This window comes from Epinephelus fuscoguttatus, linkage group LG17 (assembly GCF_011397635.1).
Source record: "Epinephelus fuscoguttatus linkage group LG17, E.fuscoguttatus.final_Chr_v1".
Lineage (NCBI taxonomy): Eukaryota > Metazoa > Chordata > Actinopteri > Perciformes > Serranidae > Epinephelus > Epinephelus fuscoguttatus.
Window position 1 is genome coordinate 33,411,239 of NC_064768.1, and position 16,994 is coordinate 33,428,232.

Consider the following 16,994-nt stretch of genomic DNA (forward strand, 5'->3'; position numbering starts at 1 on the left):
GCGACTTTGTTTAAAACTTTTAACGCAGTCCGACTATGTTTACGAACACAAGAGTTCAGCGAGCCACTGAAGGACCGCCCTGCGGATTAACTATTGGTTCTGCAACGTAGGGAGTTTTTTTAAACTCTGAAATTGTATCCGCCCATCTAAACACAAAATCAGGGAGAAAGACATCAGTCTTTAGTTAAGCAAAGCGTCTAAAGACTGACTTGTGAGTCTAGTGGACTACAGTTTTGAAGTCTCGAGTTTGGCATTTTGGCCGTTGCCATATTGGATTTCTGAAGCCAGACATGCAAAGTTTTGGATGGAGAGGGTGGAGCTGTGGAGGAGCTATGAGTCTGGACGCAAACCCAGGAGTCTGGTGTCAGAGTCTTGCACTTTGTATGTCGACTATCTGACCTCCCTGTGAATCCAGTGCGATACGTAAATGAAGTGTTTCATTAATGGGGCTCTATGCGTATGAGTTGTCTGCACACGCTTCTCAACATGGAGGTGGCTGAGCTGGTGGCTATCAGCTAATGGTGCTAACTCCATGAACAGTGCTAACTAAAGGCAACAGTGCTGACAGAGCTAACAGTATTAACCAGGGGTGAACAGGAGGGAGGGTGGGCGCTATGCTTTCGCTACAACACTATATGTATATCAGCGATAACCGCCTTATGAACTCAGTGAAAGAAATGCTAACAGCTAACTGTGCTAGTGACAAGCATAGTGTTTTTATTTAGCCACATTTTGGGTAAATATGAGTGTTTGGAACATACTGAGCATACAGACAGTAGAGAGGAGGATTATTCTGCTGCAGTGGTTTAAAAAGTTTAGTTTTTCACCGTGAAACTCAACCTTGGAATCGATTCCTACAAAAAGAATAAGCTACAAACCCTTTTTGAGACACTTTTCGAGCCTACACAGGGTGAGGGTTGGATCCTCAGAACACAGGTTTTAGGTGGAATAATTCTTCAAGGTCAGTTTAGCAATTTCTGTATTCACACCAAGCCAGTGGCAATGAAAGGCAAAAGCCATCTGAGGCGCAGTACAAAATAAAAAGAAGCTAATTAGCTAATTTTATGCAATTATTATTGTTGTTTTTTAGCTAAGCTGTTTATTTGTGCTGCTTTTTCATTGGCTCTTGTTCTTGTTTGTAATAAATACGATAAATATAAAAGAGAAATACTTTTGTTTTGTCCGGAGGGGGCACCAGGGGAAGCTTGCCTTGGGCACTGAATATGCTAAGTCCGGTCCTGCAGTGACCCATAATTCTCCTCACTCTCCAGTACTTTTAAGGATATTTATGTTTTGTTTCAATCCCCCTGATTAAAGTGGGGTTGCATTTACCTTAGTGACCGCAGTAACTCAGTTTGATTTGCTGCTGCAGAAGACAAACAAGTCTAAATCAGCTTTGTTTAGCAAAAGAAACGAGGGCTGGGAGCGCTGTATTGGCCCGAGTGACTCCTGGCTGGCAGAGCCTGCTGGGCAATGCCCCTAACTCACTGTCCACCCACAATAAAACGCTGCGCCAATGGAAATTTCCACATGAGCACCCAACACCCTGCGTCAGCTCAGCACAGGCCTTCTTTGCAGCACCCCGTCCTCATGACTTCAGCACCCACGCTTGCCTCGATCTCACTGGATTCCTGTAGTGAATCGGGCTGTCTCAGTGAGACCCAAGTACTATTCACAAACATCGCAGAATGTCACCCAGTGTGTTTAAATGTGTGTGTCTGATAGTTCTGTCAGTCTGTGAGGGGATTAAAAGAGCGTGTGACGCTGCTGCCAAACTCTCTGCCTGCCTATCTCATAATCCAGGCCTACAGTGCAGGCCACAGATGTTGGGTGCATCATCTCAACAGCTGCACGGCGCTTATGTGCGTTGCAGTGAACAGATTTGTGAGCATAGATGTGCACAGTCTCGTCACTTATTAAGCCTGGGAGTGGCTCCACTGTGGGTGAAAATGTGCTCTGTGGTATCAAAGAATGTGTGCAAGTGTTTGCCCACACAGGTTTCAAATTATTTGCGTCGATTGTGTAATTACAGTAAACTAATGACATCATGGTTAATGAATGTAGGTCATTATGGCATGCCAGCAGTATTCTCGCTGACAGCTGGTCTCAAAGTTAAAGTGTAGTTCAGCATTTTGGTAAATGCCCTTACTTGCTTTCTTTCCAAGACTGAAATGAGAAGGTCGATAAACTCATGTCTGAAATTAACATCCATCTCCTTAAGCATGTTTGCCTAATTGTTGAACTATTTCTTTAAGACCACAGTTTCCACATCCTTCCTAAGCCCTATGAAGAGACAGACATACCTCCCGAATCGGCCTTTGCTTCAGCAGATACCTCAAGCAGGCTACAAGCAGGAACCAACTCCCTTCTATCTAACAGCAGTAAAAACACTGACTTCATGACAAATAACATCTGACCAAAGCTATAAAAATGCCATCATGCCACATGATTAATGCACGTGAAGTAATCAAACTGATTAGAGTGCAGCACAAAGAGACTGCAGCTATAATTGAGTATTTATAAATCACACACGATCAAAGGCATTATTCATTAATTTTAAGATTTTGAAATGTGCATTTGTGGAAAAACAAAACTGTACCAATGGATCAGAACAACACAGCATTATGTACGTTATCCAAATTCCATGTTCTTGGCACGTTACACTCTGTTTTTGCAGCCACCTAGTCTCCACTCTTTATTGCTTTATGGTGCCAAATGCTTTTCATTTCGGAAAGGAAGCAAACCTGACCCGCACTGGCTGCCATTATTATTTGGTAAGTGCTGAGCTTTCCACTGAAGAAACAGTTCAGTCAGAAGATACTGCTGCATGATCCACAGTCTCCATTGAAAATAGTTTGGGTCACTTAGGACAGCTTGACATTTAGTCATCCTGTTTGCAGTCAAAAATAATGTCATTATTTTTACGAAATTCATTGTAATTATCCAGTGAGCTTGTAAGCTTATTGGAAGTATTCTTTTCTCTCAGGTAGGCATGTCAGTGTCCAGGGGAGCTGCCAGGTTTAGTCCCAGGATGAGGTACGGAGAGACAGAGTAAACACATCTGTGCTGGTAACTGTAATTTACAAGCCGAGGGCAGGGCTGCATTTTAGACCATGCTATTTAGCATATAAACAAGTTTGCTGTTCAGTGTGTTACAAGTAAGTAGTACACTAGTCGGCGTTGGGAGGTTTCTGTGAAGTGCTGCAAAGTTTAGTTGATTAAAAACACATGTTAAACACACATTAAACACACATTAAACATGGCTTAATAGAGATAATTTCAAACACAAGTACACACATCAGCTTCACTATAACTCGCAGCATTCACAGACAAACACTTGTCTTTATCTGGACACATTTTCCCCACAAATACAACATGCTAATGCTATTAGCACAAGCCTATGGCATTTTACATTGTATAAATTAGCCTAGCAGCTAGTGAACTTTTCCTCTACTCATATGAAACCAGGGACAACAGCTGCATTTAACAGAGGTAACATTAAAAAATTCTGCTAACAACAGTCTCATACGAAAACACGTTTTCCAAACAAATACAACATGCTAACGTTATTAGCACAAGCCTATGGCATTTTACGTTGTATAAATTAGCCTAGCGGTCTGCCTTAGTTATGACATTGATTTGACGCAGAAGTATAAATTCCGCCTTACACAGTTTGTTCAGCAAGATAATCTTCACAAATGAGCACCACTGTGATGATTACTGAAGCCTGAACGCAATCGCCAGAAGTACAAAGCTAACGTTAGGCTATAAATGAACTACAACAGGGTTGCATGATTTAACAGTCCCTAACACAACGATGCTGAAAAGCTGTGGTCGGCATGATGACTTTCTGTAGTCTCACTCAGCCACTTGTTGGCAACCGTCATTTCTAAGATAGTGGGCGTTCCTATAGAGTGTGCCAGTAAACCCGGAACTCCGTTAGCGCTTTTAGCACTTCTGGTTCTCTTGTCTAAAAGTCAATACGTTTTTTGAATGGGATTTTGGTAAAATGCCTCAAATAAGGTCTGTGGTTAACAAAAGCTTAAGCGTGTTTCAAGTTTTGTTCTACGACATAAAACACGTCAGTAAATACCATACTTGTGAATTTTGAAGCTTTTACGTGTCGTAAAAAAGGCGGTTGCTAACAAGTTGCTCAATACGACTACAAACCCTGTCGGGGACATTAAACGTCATCACCCCCGAACAGGCGAGAGTGCTGGCAGTCCACCATTACAGCTTCTTATTTAGCTTAAACAGTCCGATTTCCCCATTATACAATGTTTTTAAAATAAAGCGACCGAAATCAGTTGAAAGCTTAGTGGCAGTGACGTCAAGAGTCATGCGACCGTGGAGTAGTCATGTAGTCCGTTAAAGCCTAACGTTAGCTTTTTACTTCTGGCGATCACATTAAAGCTTCAAATGCGGTATGAAAGGTGTACATATGTGAAGATTATCTTGCTGAACAAAACCTGTAAGTATCATAAACTTGTGTTAGCCACAGAGCTTATTTTCTGACATAATCCAAAACCCAATGCAAAAATCACATTCACTTTCTCTTCCAGGAACCAGCACGATGCTAAACTTCCGGGTTCTGACGTCAGCCCTGGCACACTCTACTGGCTGTTCTACAAATGAAGATGCACGTGCATGTCCCTTTAGTGAAAGCCTGATTCAATGGCGCAGAATCCTGCACAGAAAGTTACTAATCCATTTCATCTCATGGTCGTCTGGTGGGAGGGGCTTAGGACAGAGAAGGGAGAGCTATGTTTTTAAATTCCACTTTTCTGGAATTTCTACCACAGTTTCAATTGAACAAAAAGCTCAGTGTAAACGCAGCCATTCACGGAATCTCTCCAGTGAATTTATAAGCTCGTAGCTGTCAGCAAAGAATTGATAAGCTACACAACAGGCAGAAGCAGATCTGATTAGCGTAATATGATTAACAAGAGAGCGATGACAGCAGCTGCCATCTGCCTGCCTGTCACTCACAGACCAGGAATATCACCAGAAACACATTATCATATAATTGGCTTTACTGGCTGTAGTGTAAACACAGCGGACCGGGCCATCCTCTGCTAACAACATCAAGGAATGCTGCAGATATGAAATGTGAAAGGCAGGACAGTGAGGTTTTGATCTCCTGATTGGGCCTCAATTTCATTAAAAATATTAGCTATAGATTCTGATCTGTGTGAGGGTAAGTAATTTCATGGCCTGTATTCTGTCAAATACACAATCAGTAAGGAAATAAAACCTATTTCAAACCCAAAGAAAACTCTGCTATGAACTGTTTTGGCTAACACAATGAGGATGTAGACCTCTTTGTCTGGTGTCCTCTGGTGTCTCTTCCTCTTTCACTGTGTCCTGCAGCTACAAGCTTTTAGCAGCAACTCTTCACTTCATGTGTGATGTCAGCCATCCATCCCCTATCATCATCAGCCCTGTCAGCAGGGTCAGGGGTCGACTACAGACGTAGCACCACTGAAAACAAACCCTGGTGACTTGACACTGTCATGGAAAATGTAAACAACCTTGAGTAACCTTTGTAAGCCTTGAGTGGCTTTAAGATTCAGCTTGTTCAGGTCAGTTCCACCCACCACCGGGGTATATCCACCTCTTTCTCTGGTTACAGTATACCCTACTATCAGCCAAAAAGCCATTGGAATATATAGGAGAGTATATCCACTTTCCCCCCCGCTAACCTAGTGGTACACCCACCTCATCAATTACCATTACGCCACGTTTCCATGAGAAAGTGTTCACAGTAATGAAAGGTAACTGAACATTTCAAAGTTCAAAAGTTTGTGGAGGCTATTTGGTTAAAAGAATCATGAGGCAAGGAGTCACGATTTTGGTAAATGGCATAATCAGACCTTCCCAGGGAGCCTCATTGTCCTCAGGGACATGCAACTTTTTATCATCTGAGCTGAAAAGGAATTCTGATATATTTTTAATCTGCTTCTTACTTTCATAAATATGACCATCATGAGTATGAGTCATGCTCACGTTGCACTTGCCATTTCCACTGTAGAGACTTGCGAAACAATGAAACTGGCAAAAAATGCAGACCAGGTAGAGCAGCACAAGCCTTTCAACCTCTCCCAAAGTCCAAAGACATGCAGGTTAATTGGTAACTCTAAATTGTCCGTAGGTGTGAATGTGAATGTGAATGGTTGTCTGTCTCTATGTGTCAGCCCTGTGATAGTCTGGCGACCTGTCTAGGGTGTACCCCGCCTTTGCCCAGTGTCAGCTGGGATAGGCTCCAGCCCCCCCGCGGCCCCAAACAGGAGCAGTTACGGAAAATGAATGAATGTGATTAACGTGTGGTTATGATTCAGCACAAAAAACATGTGGTTATTGTTCGTAAAAGATCATGTTTTGATTTAAAATACCTCGTTTTAGAGGCACTATCCACACTAGAAATGCAGTTAAAAAACAACCACTTTTGTTGTTTGTCGGTCTCAAACAGTGGTCTAGAGCCTGGCAGGCATCTTGCCGACGTGTCACGCCGTACACCACCTGATGACAAAGTCAGCTCATATGCAACGTCACTTTAGAAACGTTGATATGATACGCATGAAAGGTACAAATGTAATGCATCCGTGGTTTGTAGAAACGTACAATGCCAGTATTTCTTTTGGCAACAAGGCTGCTCCCAGTGCTTTTCAAATAAACTTTTCTTTTACCGAAACGATGTCAAATGCTTGTCTCTGACTGAGACTTAAACTACACAGAGAAATCATCCCCCTGCCTTGGGTATGGTGGTAAATTTTTTCAGCTTGCATAATTCACGCAAATGTGACCGCCGGAGTGGTTGTATAGTCCGTGTTGAATTGCCCCAGGCAGTCAGTGTACCGTACAGACCTCACCAGAAACGACATGTTCTTTCTGTTATTTCCCTCCGGTCTCTCTTTCTATCCCACTCCTGTCTGTATGTTTATTAAGCAGATTTAAATAGCTCTGGGATACGTGGGAATTTTTGACGTTAATGGCCTCTTTACATTGACTTTGTATGTAAACGCAAGTTCACTTCAAGTTTTGTCTGTACACACAGCATACGATCAATAATTTAAACATTAAATTATGGTGCTACATGATGGGGACTATTTCTTGACAGCCAACGAGTTTATCCAACGGCTCAGTACATCAGTGCATGGTATAGTCGGAGATGTCATAGCCAAGCAGTGAGCTTGTTCTCTCTACAGTCACAATGGCACCATGCCTCACTTTAACCCATTTTCCATGCATCCATCCATTTCATCCACTTATCCGGGGCAGGTTCGTGGGGGCAGCTGGCTGAGCAAAGCACCCCAGACATCCCTCTCCCCAGCAACCCTTTCCAGCTCCTCCTGGGGAACTCCGAGGCGTTCCCAGGCCGGCATGTTCTGGGTCTGCCCCGGTGCCTCCTGCTAGTGGGACATGCCCAAAACACCTCCAGCGGGAGGTGCCCAGGAGGATCCTGATCAGATGCCCTTGCTACCTCAACTGACCCCTTTTGACGCAAAGGAGCAGCGGCTCTACTCCGAGCTCCCTCCGGATGTCCGAGCTCCTTAACCTATCTCTAAGGCTGAGCCCAGCCACCCATTTTCCGTCAACATGGATTTGGTTCTGTTCGGGTTCCCACATGTAATTTTGAACCATTAGGAGCATTGGTCCAGAACCCTGAAAAGTTGGTTCCCAGCTAAAACCAAAAAATTTCCTTGAACCAAGATGCCAACCATGACAACATCAGTGGGTGTGTCATATTCCACAGGTTGGAAAGAGAGGATAGAGTCTTGCACCTAACAGTCTTCTATATCCTCTTGTCATTAGTAGTTGGTCCCTGCTTGCAGGTGATCAATGCCATTCGCCACCTTCCACTACTGTTATTTCATGTAATGAATTGTGTAATGCTCTCCGTTAATGACGCATCCTTGATAACAATGATTCAGATCAAAACTGGTAGAAATGTGGGCACCAGAAATCCACAACAGAACTGGTTCAAGAACCACAGCTAATTTAATTGGAAAAGGGATATGTGACAACAAGACTGGAATGTTGAGAACAATCACTGCACCGCCTGTTGTTTAACAAGAACTAGTTCCAGCACATAACCTAAAACCACAAAGCCTCACTTTTGTCAGTTTCTGTACAGATACAACAAACAAGATCAAACACGTCAATTAGTGAGCATTACAGCTTTTGGTAGTTGTGTTTTTTGAGTTTAGACAGAGCAAGGCTAGCCATTATCACCTGCTCCCAGTCTTTATGCTAAGCTAATCGTGCCTTGACACTCTAGCATGAGGGTTTCCTCTTCTCTTCTCACCTGAATCTTGGAAAGAAGAAATACATATTCCCAAAATGTGGAACTATTCCTTTAGTTTGTCCAAAGCCATAACAAATATCATGTGAACTGCAAACTGCGAGCTCATGTTTACTGGCCTGGCTCGTCCCCAGTGAGTCATACAGAAAATCAAAGAGATGACAAAAGATGAAATCTTGGTGAGCCCAGTGTTCTTTGGACAAATCAATTCCTCACTGCCATCCTGTAACTTCATTTCATGTTTTGATTCTTCACTTCCTGTGTGCAGGCAAGTATGTGGGACGGTAAACTGGATGAATATAAGCTTTCACACTGTGCATGTTCTTTCTTGCAGCCTTGCTTTACAGTTTGGACACAGAGGATGGATGATGGAAGTTCTTGCTTCATGCACCTTAGAAGTTGCACAGAACTGCAAGAAACACAAGAAACTCTGGGGCTGTTTCAAAACTGAGACACAAGAGAAGAACCACAGACTGATGAAGCACGAACACTCGAGAAACTGAAACGTCCTCCTACAAACTGTCGTGTAGAATGAGAAGATCAGATGTGACAGCAACACAGCTTTTCCCTTCTGCAGCCACATTTGCTCTGAATCAAGTGAGTCCCTGTCAGCTCACATCTACACCTTGATCCGCATTAGCCCTGCTGTTAAGAGCGAGTGGCGGCTCTTTCACTTCCCTTCAGCGTAGTGTGTGAGCCTGGCTAAGGGCTGGCTGATTACTCACATCAGCAGGCTGTGGTGGCTGAGCGCAGTTTGCTGTGTAACCTTTGGTAAGTGGGAGTTCATTGAACTCTAGTAGCTCTCTGCTTGTGCCTGGAGGAAAGCCAGGAAGTGTGTAAACTCAGCCTGGATCTTGTGATTGCTCACACAGCGGAGCCCAAGCACTGCACAAACACACCGCATCTCGTCTACAGCCTCCTCCTCTTCCATAACAATGATCCTATAATGTCACCATTAGGGTTGTTGTCCGTGGCTTGGGAACACAGGAAGTGGGAAGCATTTACAAGAGGGTGGGAGGGTTTGGCAGGCGATGAAAAGGGAGGGGGACATGGAGGGAGATCTAAGATGGAGCCAAAGGTAATCAGACAGTTGTTATCAAAACACATGACAGACGCTCCTTGTTCAAACTGATCAGTCATGCGAGGCTCCAGGCTTTACCTAAGGCAGTTTGATCTGGGTCTGGGTGTGGTGGAGTTTATAGATGCACTTAATAATCATGATGATTGCAATCCTTTCATATGAAGGAAATCATAACATGCCAATCTCTTGTCAGTAAATTGAACATTTTTACAGCTGGCCAGAGGTGGGAGCAAGTCATTGTTTTGCAAGTCACAAGTTAGTCTCAAGTCTTTGCATTCAAGTCCCAAGTCAAGACAGTAGAGTTCTGAGTCAAGTCCCATGTACACCTCAACAAATGTAATGCCATTTTAACAACAAACTTCTTCATAAAATTCACAAAAATCATGAATGCTTTTTAAAATTTGTCTTTACTTGTTAAAAAACAAGTTTGTTGAAGTAGTTGCATCTCCATCTGTAATTTTTGACCTGCATATTTTGCATATTGCAGTTTGTTTTTCAGTGACCACTGAGTGGGTTTTGTACACAAACCAAATGACCCTTGGTATAACTTTTCCCAGCTGGTGCTCAGTAACATGCAGTTTGTCATGGTTCTCTCCTGCAACTTGATTGGATGCTGTCAGATCGGTGTAACAAAGTGGATCTGGGAAATTGAAAGCTCCATTTCCATCTAGTTGTACAGTCCGGTACAATTCAGTTCAATACGCTTTTTTCCGTTTCCACAGTGAAAAGTTGTGGATGGTTCTAATGGATATGTCCCGTATCGTCCCCATCTTTGGTCCCCCTCTCTGTTGGGGTACCTAGCACACAGATCTGGTACTAAAAGGTGGAGCTGTGAACACTGCAGTCTGTTGATTGGTCAATAGAGGACGGTAACTCTGCTCAGGGCTGAGTTGTGGCTGGTTTTGTAACCACTGTTCATACCGTGGAGAGTTTTATTTGTAAACTATAACTAGAAAAATAAAGGATGTTTTGCTGCCTCTTGCAGCAGCTGTAGACGGAGAAAAAAAAATCAATCACTCTCAATTCACTGGGCCGACTGCTGGAAACTTCAAAGGTGGAACGTTAACTTGTAATGTTACTCAATGTATGAGTTGACGACGTGAATCAATCAACACACCTTAAATTCCGATATGACAACTTTGACCATTACTTTAGTTGTTATTGTTTCTCGTGGATGACAGACACTTTTAGTAATGAGTCGATCTTCAAATGTTTCGACCGGATTATGTGAACTGCAAATATTCTAATCTAAGCATTGCAGAGTGTCGTTCCTGTGGGCTCCGGCCGGCTGTGCTTGCCTGAAAAGGACTAAATGCACAACCCCAAATAAATATCTCATGGAGAGAGACTCCCACTGCAGCCTGTTCTGTTTTGTTCTGACTGTTGGCAGTAGAAACACTAAATGGACCAAGGGTACCATGTCTGAAGTGTTACTTCTGGTTCTAAAGATACCAAACTGAAAGCGTTTGGTAGAAACAGGGCTTATAAGTGTCGACTTGTTGGTAATGAATAGTGTTAATGTTAGCTGATTCAGGTAATGAAGGGGAATTACTTGATTCATGTCACAATTTAAATGACATACTGTTTAATCTTTGCACCTGGGGGAAGGTATAAAATATTTGCGAGTCAAATAGCTTGAGTCTAAGTGAAGTCATTTGCAATTGCAACTCTTTTTTTTTTGACTTCGTCAAGTCGAGTCTAAAGTCATCACATTTATGACTATAGTCTGACTCAAGGCCAAGTGCTTTTTGAATAGTCTATCAGCATCTGGCAATTTTTGTAACTCTCCGAAACAGACAATGTGACAATTATATTCATCTCATGCAGGTGTGTGGAGGTGTTGAAGTACTCATGGTTTGAACGTTTCTCTCACACTTTTTTTTTCAATCCTCACCCAACTACTTCCATGACTAGTCAAGTGAACAGCCAAGTGTAACAGTGTTAAAGCTTTCAAGACGTGAGTGTCTCAAAATGTGTGCCACTATCCATGGTGTCGCAACCACAAAGACACGCCAAAATCAGTAGTTCTTGGAGAGAAATCAGGGATGCAATGCAGGAGAATCAGACGTTTTTCCCACTAAAGCATGCTGAGCTGTTAAATTTTTTACACACCAAGTCAGCTTTAAGGGGAGAAACCAACTAAACTGAGAATTCCAATATGTTTTTTTCCATGGCCTTGGAAAGTTCAGTCAGTATTTGTGAACATGAGCGACTCTCTGTCAAAGTGTTTCTTGCAAAGAGTTTGTTTCGGGGGCCTTTCCATATGGCAGAGAATGTTTAGGTGTTGGGATGGATGATGGCTGCATTGCAGAGGATACTACTTTCACTGACAGTGGCAGTTCCAGGTGTAACAACATCTCAATCATGACCAAGCAGGTCAGGGCTCCCCACCCAGGTTGGGTACTGTAAAGCTGCAGGCACTTTAACTGGCAAACTGAGACTGAGGAGGTCTGGTCACACCCAACAATGAATAACCAAAGAAAATGGCCACCAGTCATGTGAGCAGAGCAAAGTAAATATCATGTGTCATATCATGCTGACCAATCTCAGGCCTGAGCTAATAGAGCTTCTAGACAAGGTGAGCTAAGCAGCTTGTTGTCCAGCAAATACACGTAGAATCCTATTGAATTAATCTCGTTACTCATTGACTTTGGAGCCTGACACTGAACACTGCTCTCAGAGTTTATCAGGGCAGATTAACCTGGATTCACGGAGGCCTGCGCAAATGTTGCACCCAGGGCAAAATAACACGGTCATTTTATCTAGTCCACCACAGATCGGGGTGTTCTCTGCTCCACATCCATTTTCTTTACAAGTGAGACCTTATCAAGCAACAATGCTGTGAATCACAGGAACAGAGACATTGCATCAGACCCAAAGCTTGTCCCTGTTACATTAAAACAGGTTTGGCCCAGAAACCTGCTGCTTTGATAGTGTTGGACTGTTGCCTTGTGGAGAGCTGGTAATGGAAATGTTAATCTGCTCTATTGTGTTCACGACACCTTTTCTTGCTATGTGTGTATCTGACTATGTTATACTGACTTTATACGCAGCTGCAGACTTTATTCTTGCTCTCTTGTTCTTTATTCTTCTTTATTCATGTTGTGTATTTGTTATTTTTATATTTGTACATTTCTGATAATGTTTAAACTGTTTTTTTTTCACATTTTTTTTACAAGTTCATTTCTTTCATCTTCTATTTCAAGCTTTTTCTTTTTTTTTTATTGTTTTAAAATACACTGCGAGGTTCATATATTGTTGTTGTTGTTGTTAGTAGGACCCTGGGTAATATTTTTTTTGGATCCCTACTGACCCACCTCCCACCCTCAGTGCCATGTGTGTACCAAGCGGCAACCTCTGGGGCTCAAAAATGAAGCCAATATGAAAGTCCCAAAAACTGCAGTTCCTCTAATGGCCACTTGAGGCTGGCTCCAAGAGCGAGTCAATCCCCACAGACCTCAATGTTAAAATGCCTGACTTTACAGCAGAAATAAACATGTTTACAGCCTGGTCCAAAAACAGTTTCGGTCTCTGAGGCTAATTTCCCCGTTCGTGACAACTGTACGGAGAGTGATTTTTTTTTTTTTATATAACTCACCCATTTCAATGTTATTAAAGCTTAAAATCATGCATGATTAAGGGCGTGGCAGCTTTGAGTGACGGATGGGGGCTGTCCTTTGACAAGTTGTTACCAAGGGGACAACATTTGTGGGTAATATAACCATGGCGTAACCCCAGATTCACAGAGTATAGGTGTAGCCATAATGATAACTGTCGCTATTTCATGCAAGTTAGCTGTAATATTTTGGTTGCTTAAAAAGTATTGTTCAACATTTGGTTGCACTAAAAGACCATCTAAGGAATCACATGTTCAGTTTTTCTGGTGAGTACATTTTGTTGTAATGATTTTAAGCCTGTTTTTCGCTAGCATTAGCATTAATATTATCACAGATAGCTGTAAATGCACCTTGTTAACTACACTAGCAGCTAGTGTTAGGGTTATCTCCACCCTTTTGTCCAAATATAGTCACTTCTGGTTCCAAAAAACCAAGATGGTGACGGCCAAAATGCCAAACTTGAGGCTTCAAATCGGGAGTCCACAAACCAATCGGTAATGTCACAGTGGTTATGTCCATTATTTTATACAGTCTATGGTGTGTACACTGTCATGTCCAAGTACTCATCAAGTAGAGTGCACAGAAAGATCCGCAAACCAACCAGTGGTGGTAAATGGTGAATGGATTTTCACTAATATAGTGCTTGTCTAGTCTTCCAACCACTCAAAGAGCTTTTACACTATGAGTCACATTCACCCATTCACAAACTGGTGGCTGAGGCTACGATACAAGATGCCACCTGCTACTCAGTGTTTTAGACATTCACACACCAGTGGCACAGCCATCAGGAGCAGTTTGGGGTTCAGTGTCTTGCCCAAGGATACCTCACATGCGACCTGGAGGACCTGGGGATCGAATCGCTGATCCTCCAATTATAGACAACTTGCTCTGGAATACAATCTGCTCACAGGTTTATTACGTCTCAGTTTGTTTGAGACATTTTAATTAAACACTTTTATTTAGGAACAGCGACCCTGTGAGCACAACACAGGGCCTCAAGATGAAGTAATAACCCAGGACCTTTAGGTTATGTTGTACTTTCAGTGCCATTAATCAAATAGCCAAACCAAGTGACCTGCAGTGAACCACATTGGGCCGCTGGGAATCTGAAGTTCCTCTTATGTCTCTGAGCATGTGACTCTGACTGTGGTGTGCCCACGCATTGCCCAGTTTATGAGGATTCTTCTAAGGGGCCACCAGCACTCTCCAAAGTATCTAAACTATTGCAAAGTCACAGTATCAGCTGTGTCAGAATCTCTTTCACTTGCTAACAATAATAATGATAATAATAATACAGCTCATTTGTATAGCACTTTAAAAGGCACCCAGAGGCACTTTACATGGTAGGAATGTTGTAGGGTGTTTATTTTAAACATGGCATATGCAGTGGCACACTGACCTGGCCCACTAATATATATAGCTTATATACAGTGTATATGCACTGTGAACTGTCTGCCTCTGAATATTGTTTTCATATTTATTCTACATTTAGAATATATATTTGTTTATTTAAATCTTTATTTGCCTATTTACTCTGTTTGTTTATTTAAAAAAGGACTTGAAAATGTTTTAAATTTTATCATTCAATGGCTTTCAAAGACTTTAACGCACTGCCTCATCTCTGTTCTCCATTACCTTGATATGGAAAGATGAAGCTCTGCCTCACTGTTGACACCTGAGACCACCCATTATGGCACATTACTATGATTATGTTTAGTGAGCTCTGGATTTACTCACTCATTTTCCAGCAGGGTCATGCACACCACCTCTTTGACCCCCGGGTTGTTGGCCTTGTCGCAGGAGCAGCCCTGCAGGCTCCAGGTGGCCAGACGCACCACGGGCTTCCCGTCCCGCAGGCCGGGCGGGGGCTCCACGTTGGGCCGCACAGAGATGATCTGGGTCGGTCCTCCGGGCGGGAGGTCCAGGTCGTCGCTCCTGAGACTGAATGAAGTCGGGCTGGGGTGGGACTTGGTGGTGCAGGTCAGCCCCCCGTTAGTGTTAGTGGAGGGCGCCCTGGAGCGCTCCACGAACACCTGGAAGCGGATTTTGTCCAGCAGGGAGCTGTTGATGTGGTGGACCCTCACCAGGTCCTCGATGCTTTTGAACGGGCCGTGTTCCGCCCGGTAGGCCACGATGTTCTTGGCTATTTTCTCCGTGATGCCTCGGATGCTCATGAGCTGCGCCGGGGTGGCGGTGTTAATGTTCATCCCGGTGCACGACTGGTGATCCAGGTCTTTGCGCAGAGAGGACGGGGAGTGTTGGGACGAACTGGTCCTGCTGGAGACGCATATTTCCAGTTTGATCACCTCCAGTTTGGTGGCCCCGATCCCGCTCACCAGAGCCAGGTCCTCCACCTTTTTAAAGCCTCCGATACAGTCCCGGTACTCCACAATGTTCTGCGCAACAGTGCGGTTGACTCCCGGGAGAGTCATGAGTTCTTCCTCGGTGGCTGTGTTGATGTTCAGCCGCTCCTGGTTCACCAGGATGTGGCCAAAGTTACAAGCGGCGCTGAATTTGCGCTTGCCGCAGCTGAAGTCTGTGGGGTCCCTGGGGATGGAGCGGTGGCAGCCCAGACTCCCACCCATGGCTCCTGCGGGTCACAGGGGCTCGGATCAGTGCAGCGGACGGGAGCAGACAGAGGAGCACGGCGGAGAGAGATCAGGCTGAAACACAACCACCGTGGGGACCAGAGAAATGACAGTCACAGACATGTACACAGACATCCCTCCTCTCACCACACACTGCCTCATTAAAGACAATAATAACAATCATACGCACCATCCAGCAGCTGTCCTCAGTCCTGGCTACATGCTGCATGTGTCCCACACACCGGTCCAGTGTCTGTCTGCAGCCTGTGTGTGTGTGTGTGTCCTCAGTGGCAGATAAGAGCCAGGTGTACAGGCTGCTCCCTAAACTTTGCCCTCCAACAGTCCGCTGTGTCACTGGCCACAGGTCGGCCTCCACACACACGCTTCTGACAGAGACACGCCAGCTCTCACATCTATACAAACCATCGCTACCAATGTGCGTCAAGTCACACAGGTTCAGACAGGCAATAACCGGAACACAGAGTCTCCAAAATAAAAGTAGGCTCAGTAAGCAAATGGAGCACGCAAGCCAAAAGGAAATGAAATAAATAAACGGACCTATACGTGCACACTTATGACAAATGTAATCAGATGTAACATTACATAGACAAAATACATAAATAAATAGGTCTATATATTATTAAATGTGCACTTAAATTCAAATATAAATCAATCACTTTGAAGATGCCGAATATATGGGAAATTAATTAAGAACAGCATGTATTTATTTTTTTTTTATATCTATTGACTGTTATTTATTTCCACAATAACCTCTCTTCAGAGACATATTTTCATTTATTTCTACACTTATTAATTTCCACACTCATTTATTTATTTCCACATATACGTGTACATATTCAATCTATTTTTACAATGAAAAAAAAAAAGATACAAATAATTGTTTAAATTCTAATTTATTTATTCTTTTTAATTTATATAAAAGTTATATTGTTTAAGGGTCCTTTTCAGCTAAATTAGCCTAATCACTTCAGTATCAATTTATCACATCATTTTATATTTATCTATTTCCCATGTCCCCTCTTGGGAAAACCAGTCCATAAATAAGGAAACGTTACAGATACTCAAAACTGAACTGTTTTTTCATATGCATATGACTATTATTGGTGTCCACATATACTTACTTGGATTTCCAAATTTATTTGAACAATTCTTTCACCACATTCACGTCTCCTGTGATATAGTTTGATTTATGTATACACTTATTTCCACATGGATTTTCACGTTTGTACTATGCATTTAGTTTATTATATTATTATATATTATAAACATATTATTCTTAAGTATATTAGGTGATTTATGTATTCTTATTGACTAAATTTGAATTATTTTTTTTAATTTACCGTGTACAATTAATATTTTATCTTATTTTTGTTTATTTTAATGTC

At 42.8% G+C, this 16,994-nt stretch overlaps 1 protein-coding gene across 1 annotated transcript in view; it reads right to left on the reverse strand.

Moving 5' to 3' along the window:
* Positions 1–16,017, reverse strand: part of eepd1 (endonuclease/exonuclease/phosphatase family domain containing 1) — a 43,851-nt gene extending 27,834 nt beyond the window's left edge. The window contains exons 1-2 of the mRNA XM_049602846.1: positions 15,779–16,017; positions 14,738–15,663 (exon numbers count right to left, since the gene is read on the reverse strand). Of these exons, the coding sequence (XP_049458803.1) occupies positions 14,738–15,585 (848 nt within the window). The 5' untranslated portion in view covers positions 15,586–15,663; positions 15,779–16,017. The remainder of the gene's footprint in view (positions 1–14,737; positions 15,664–15,778) is intronic.
* Positions 16,018–16,994: the final 977 nt, after the last annotated feature.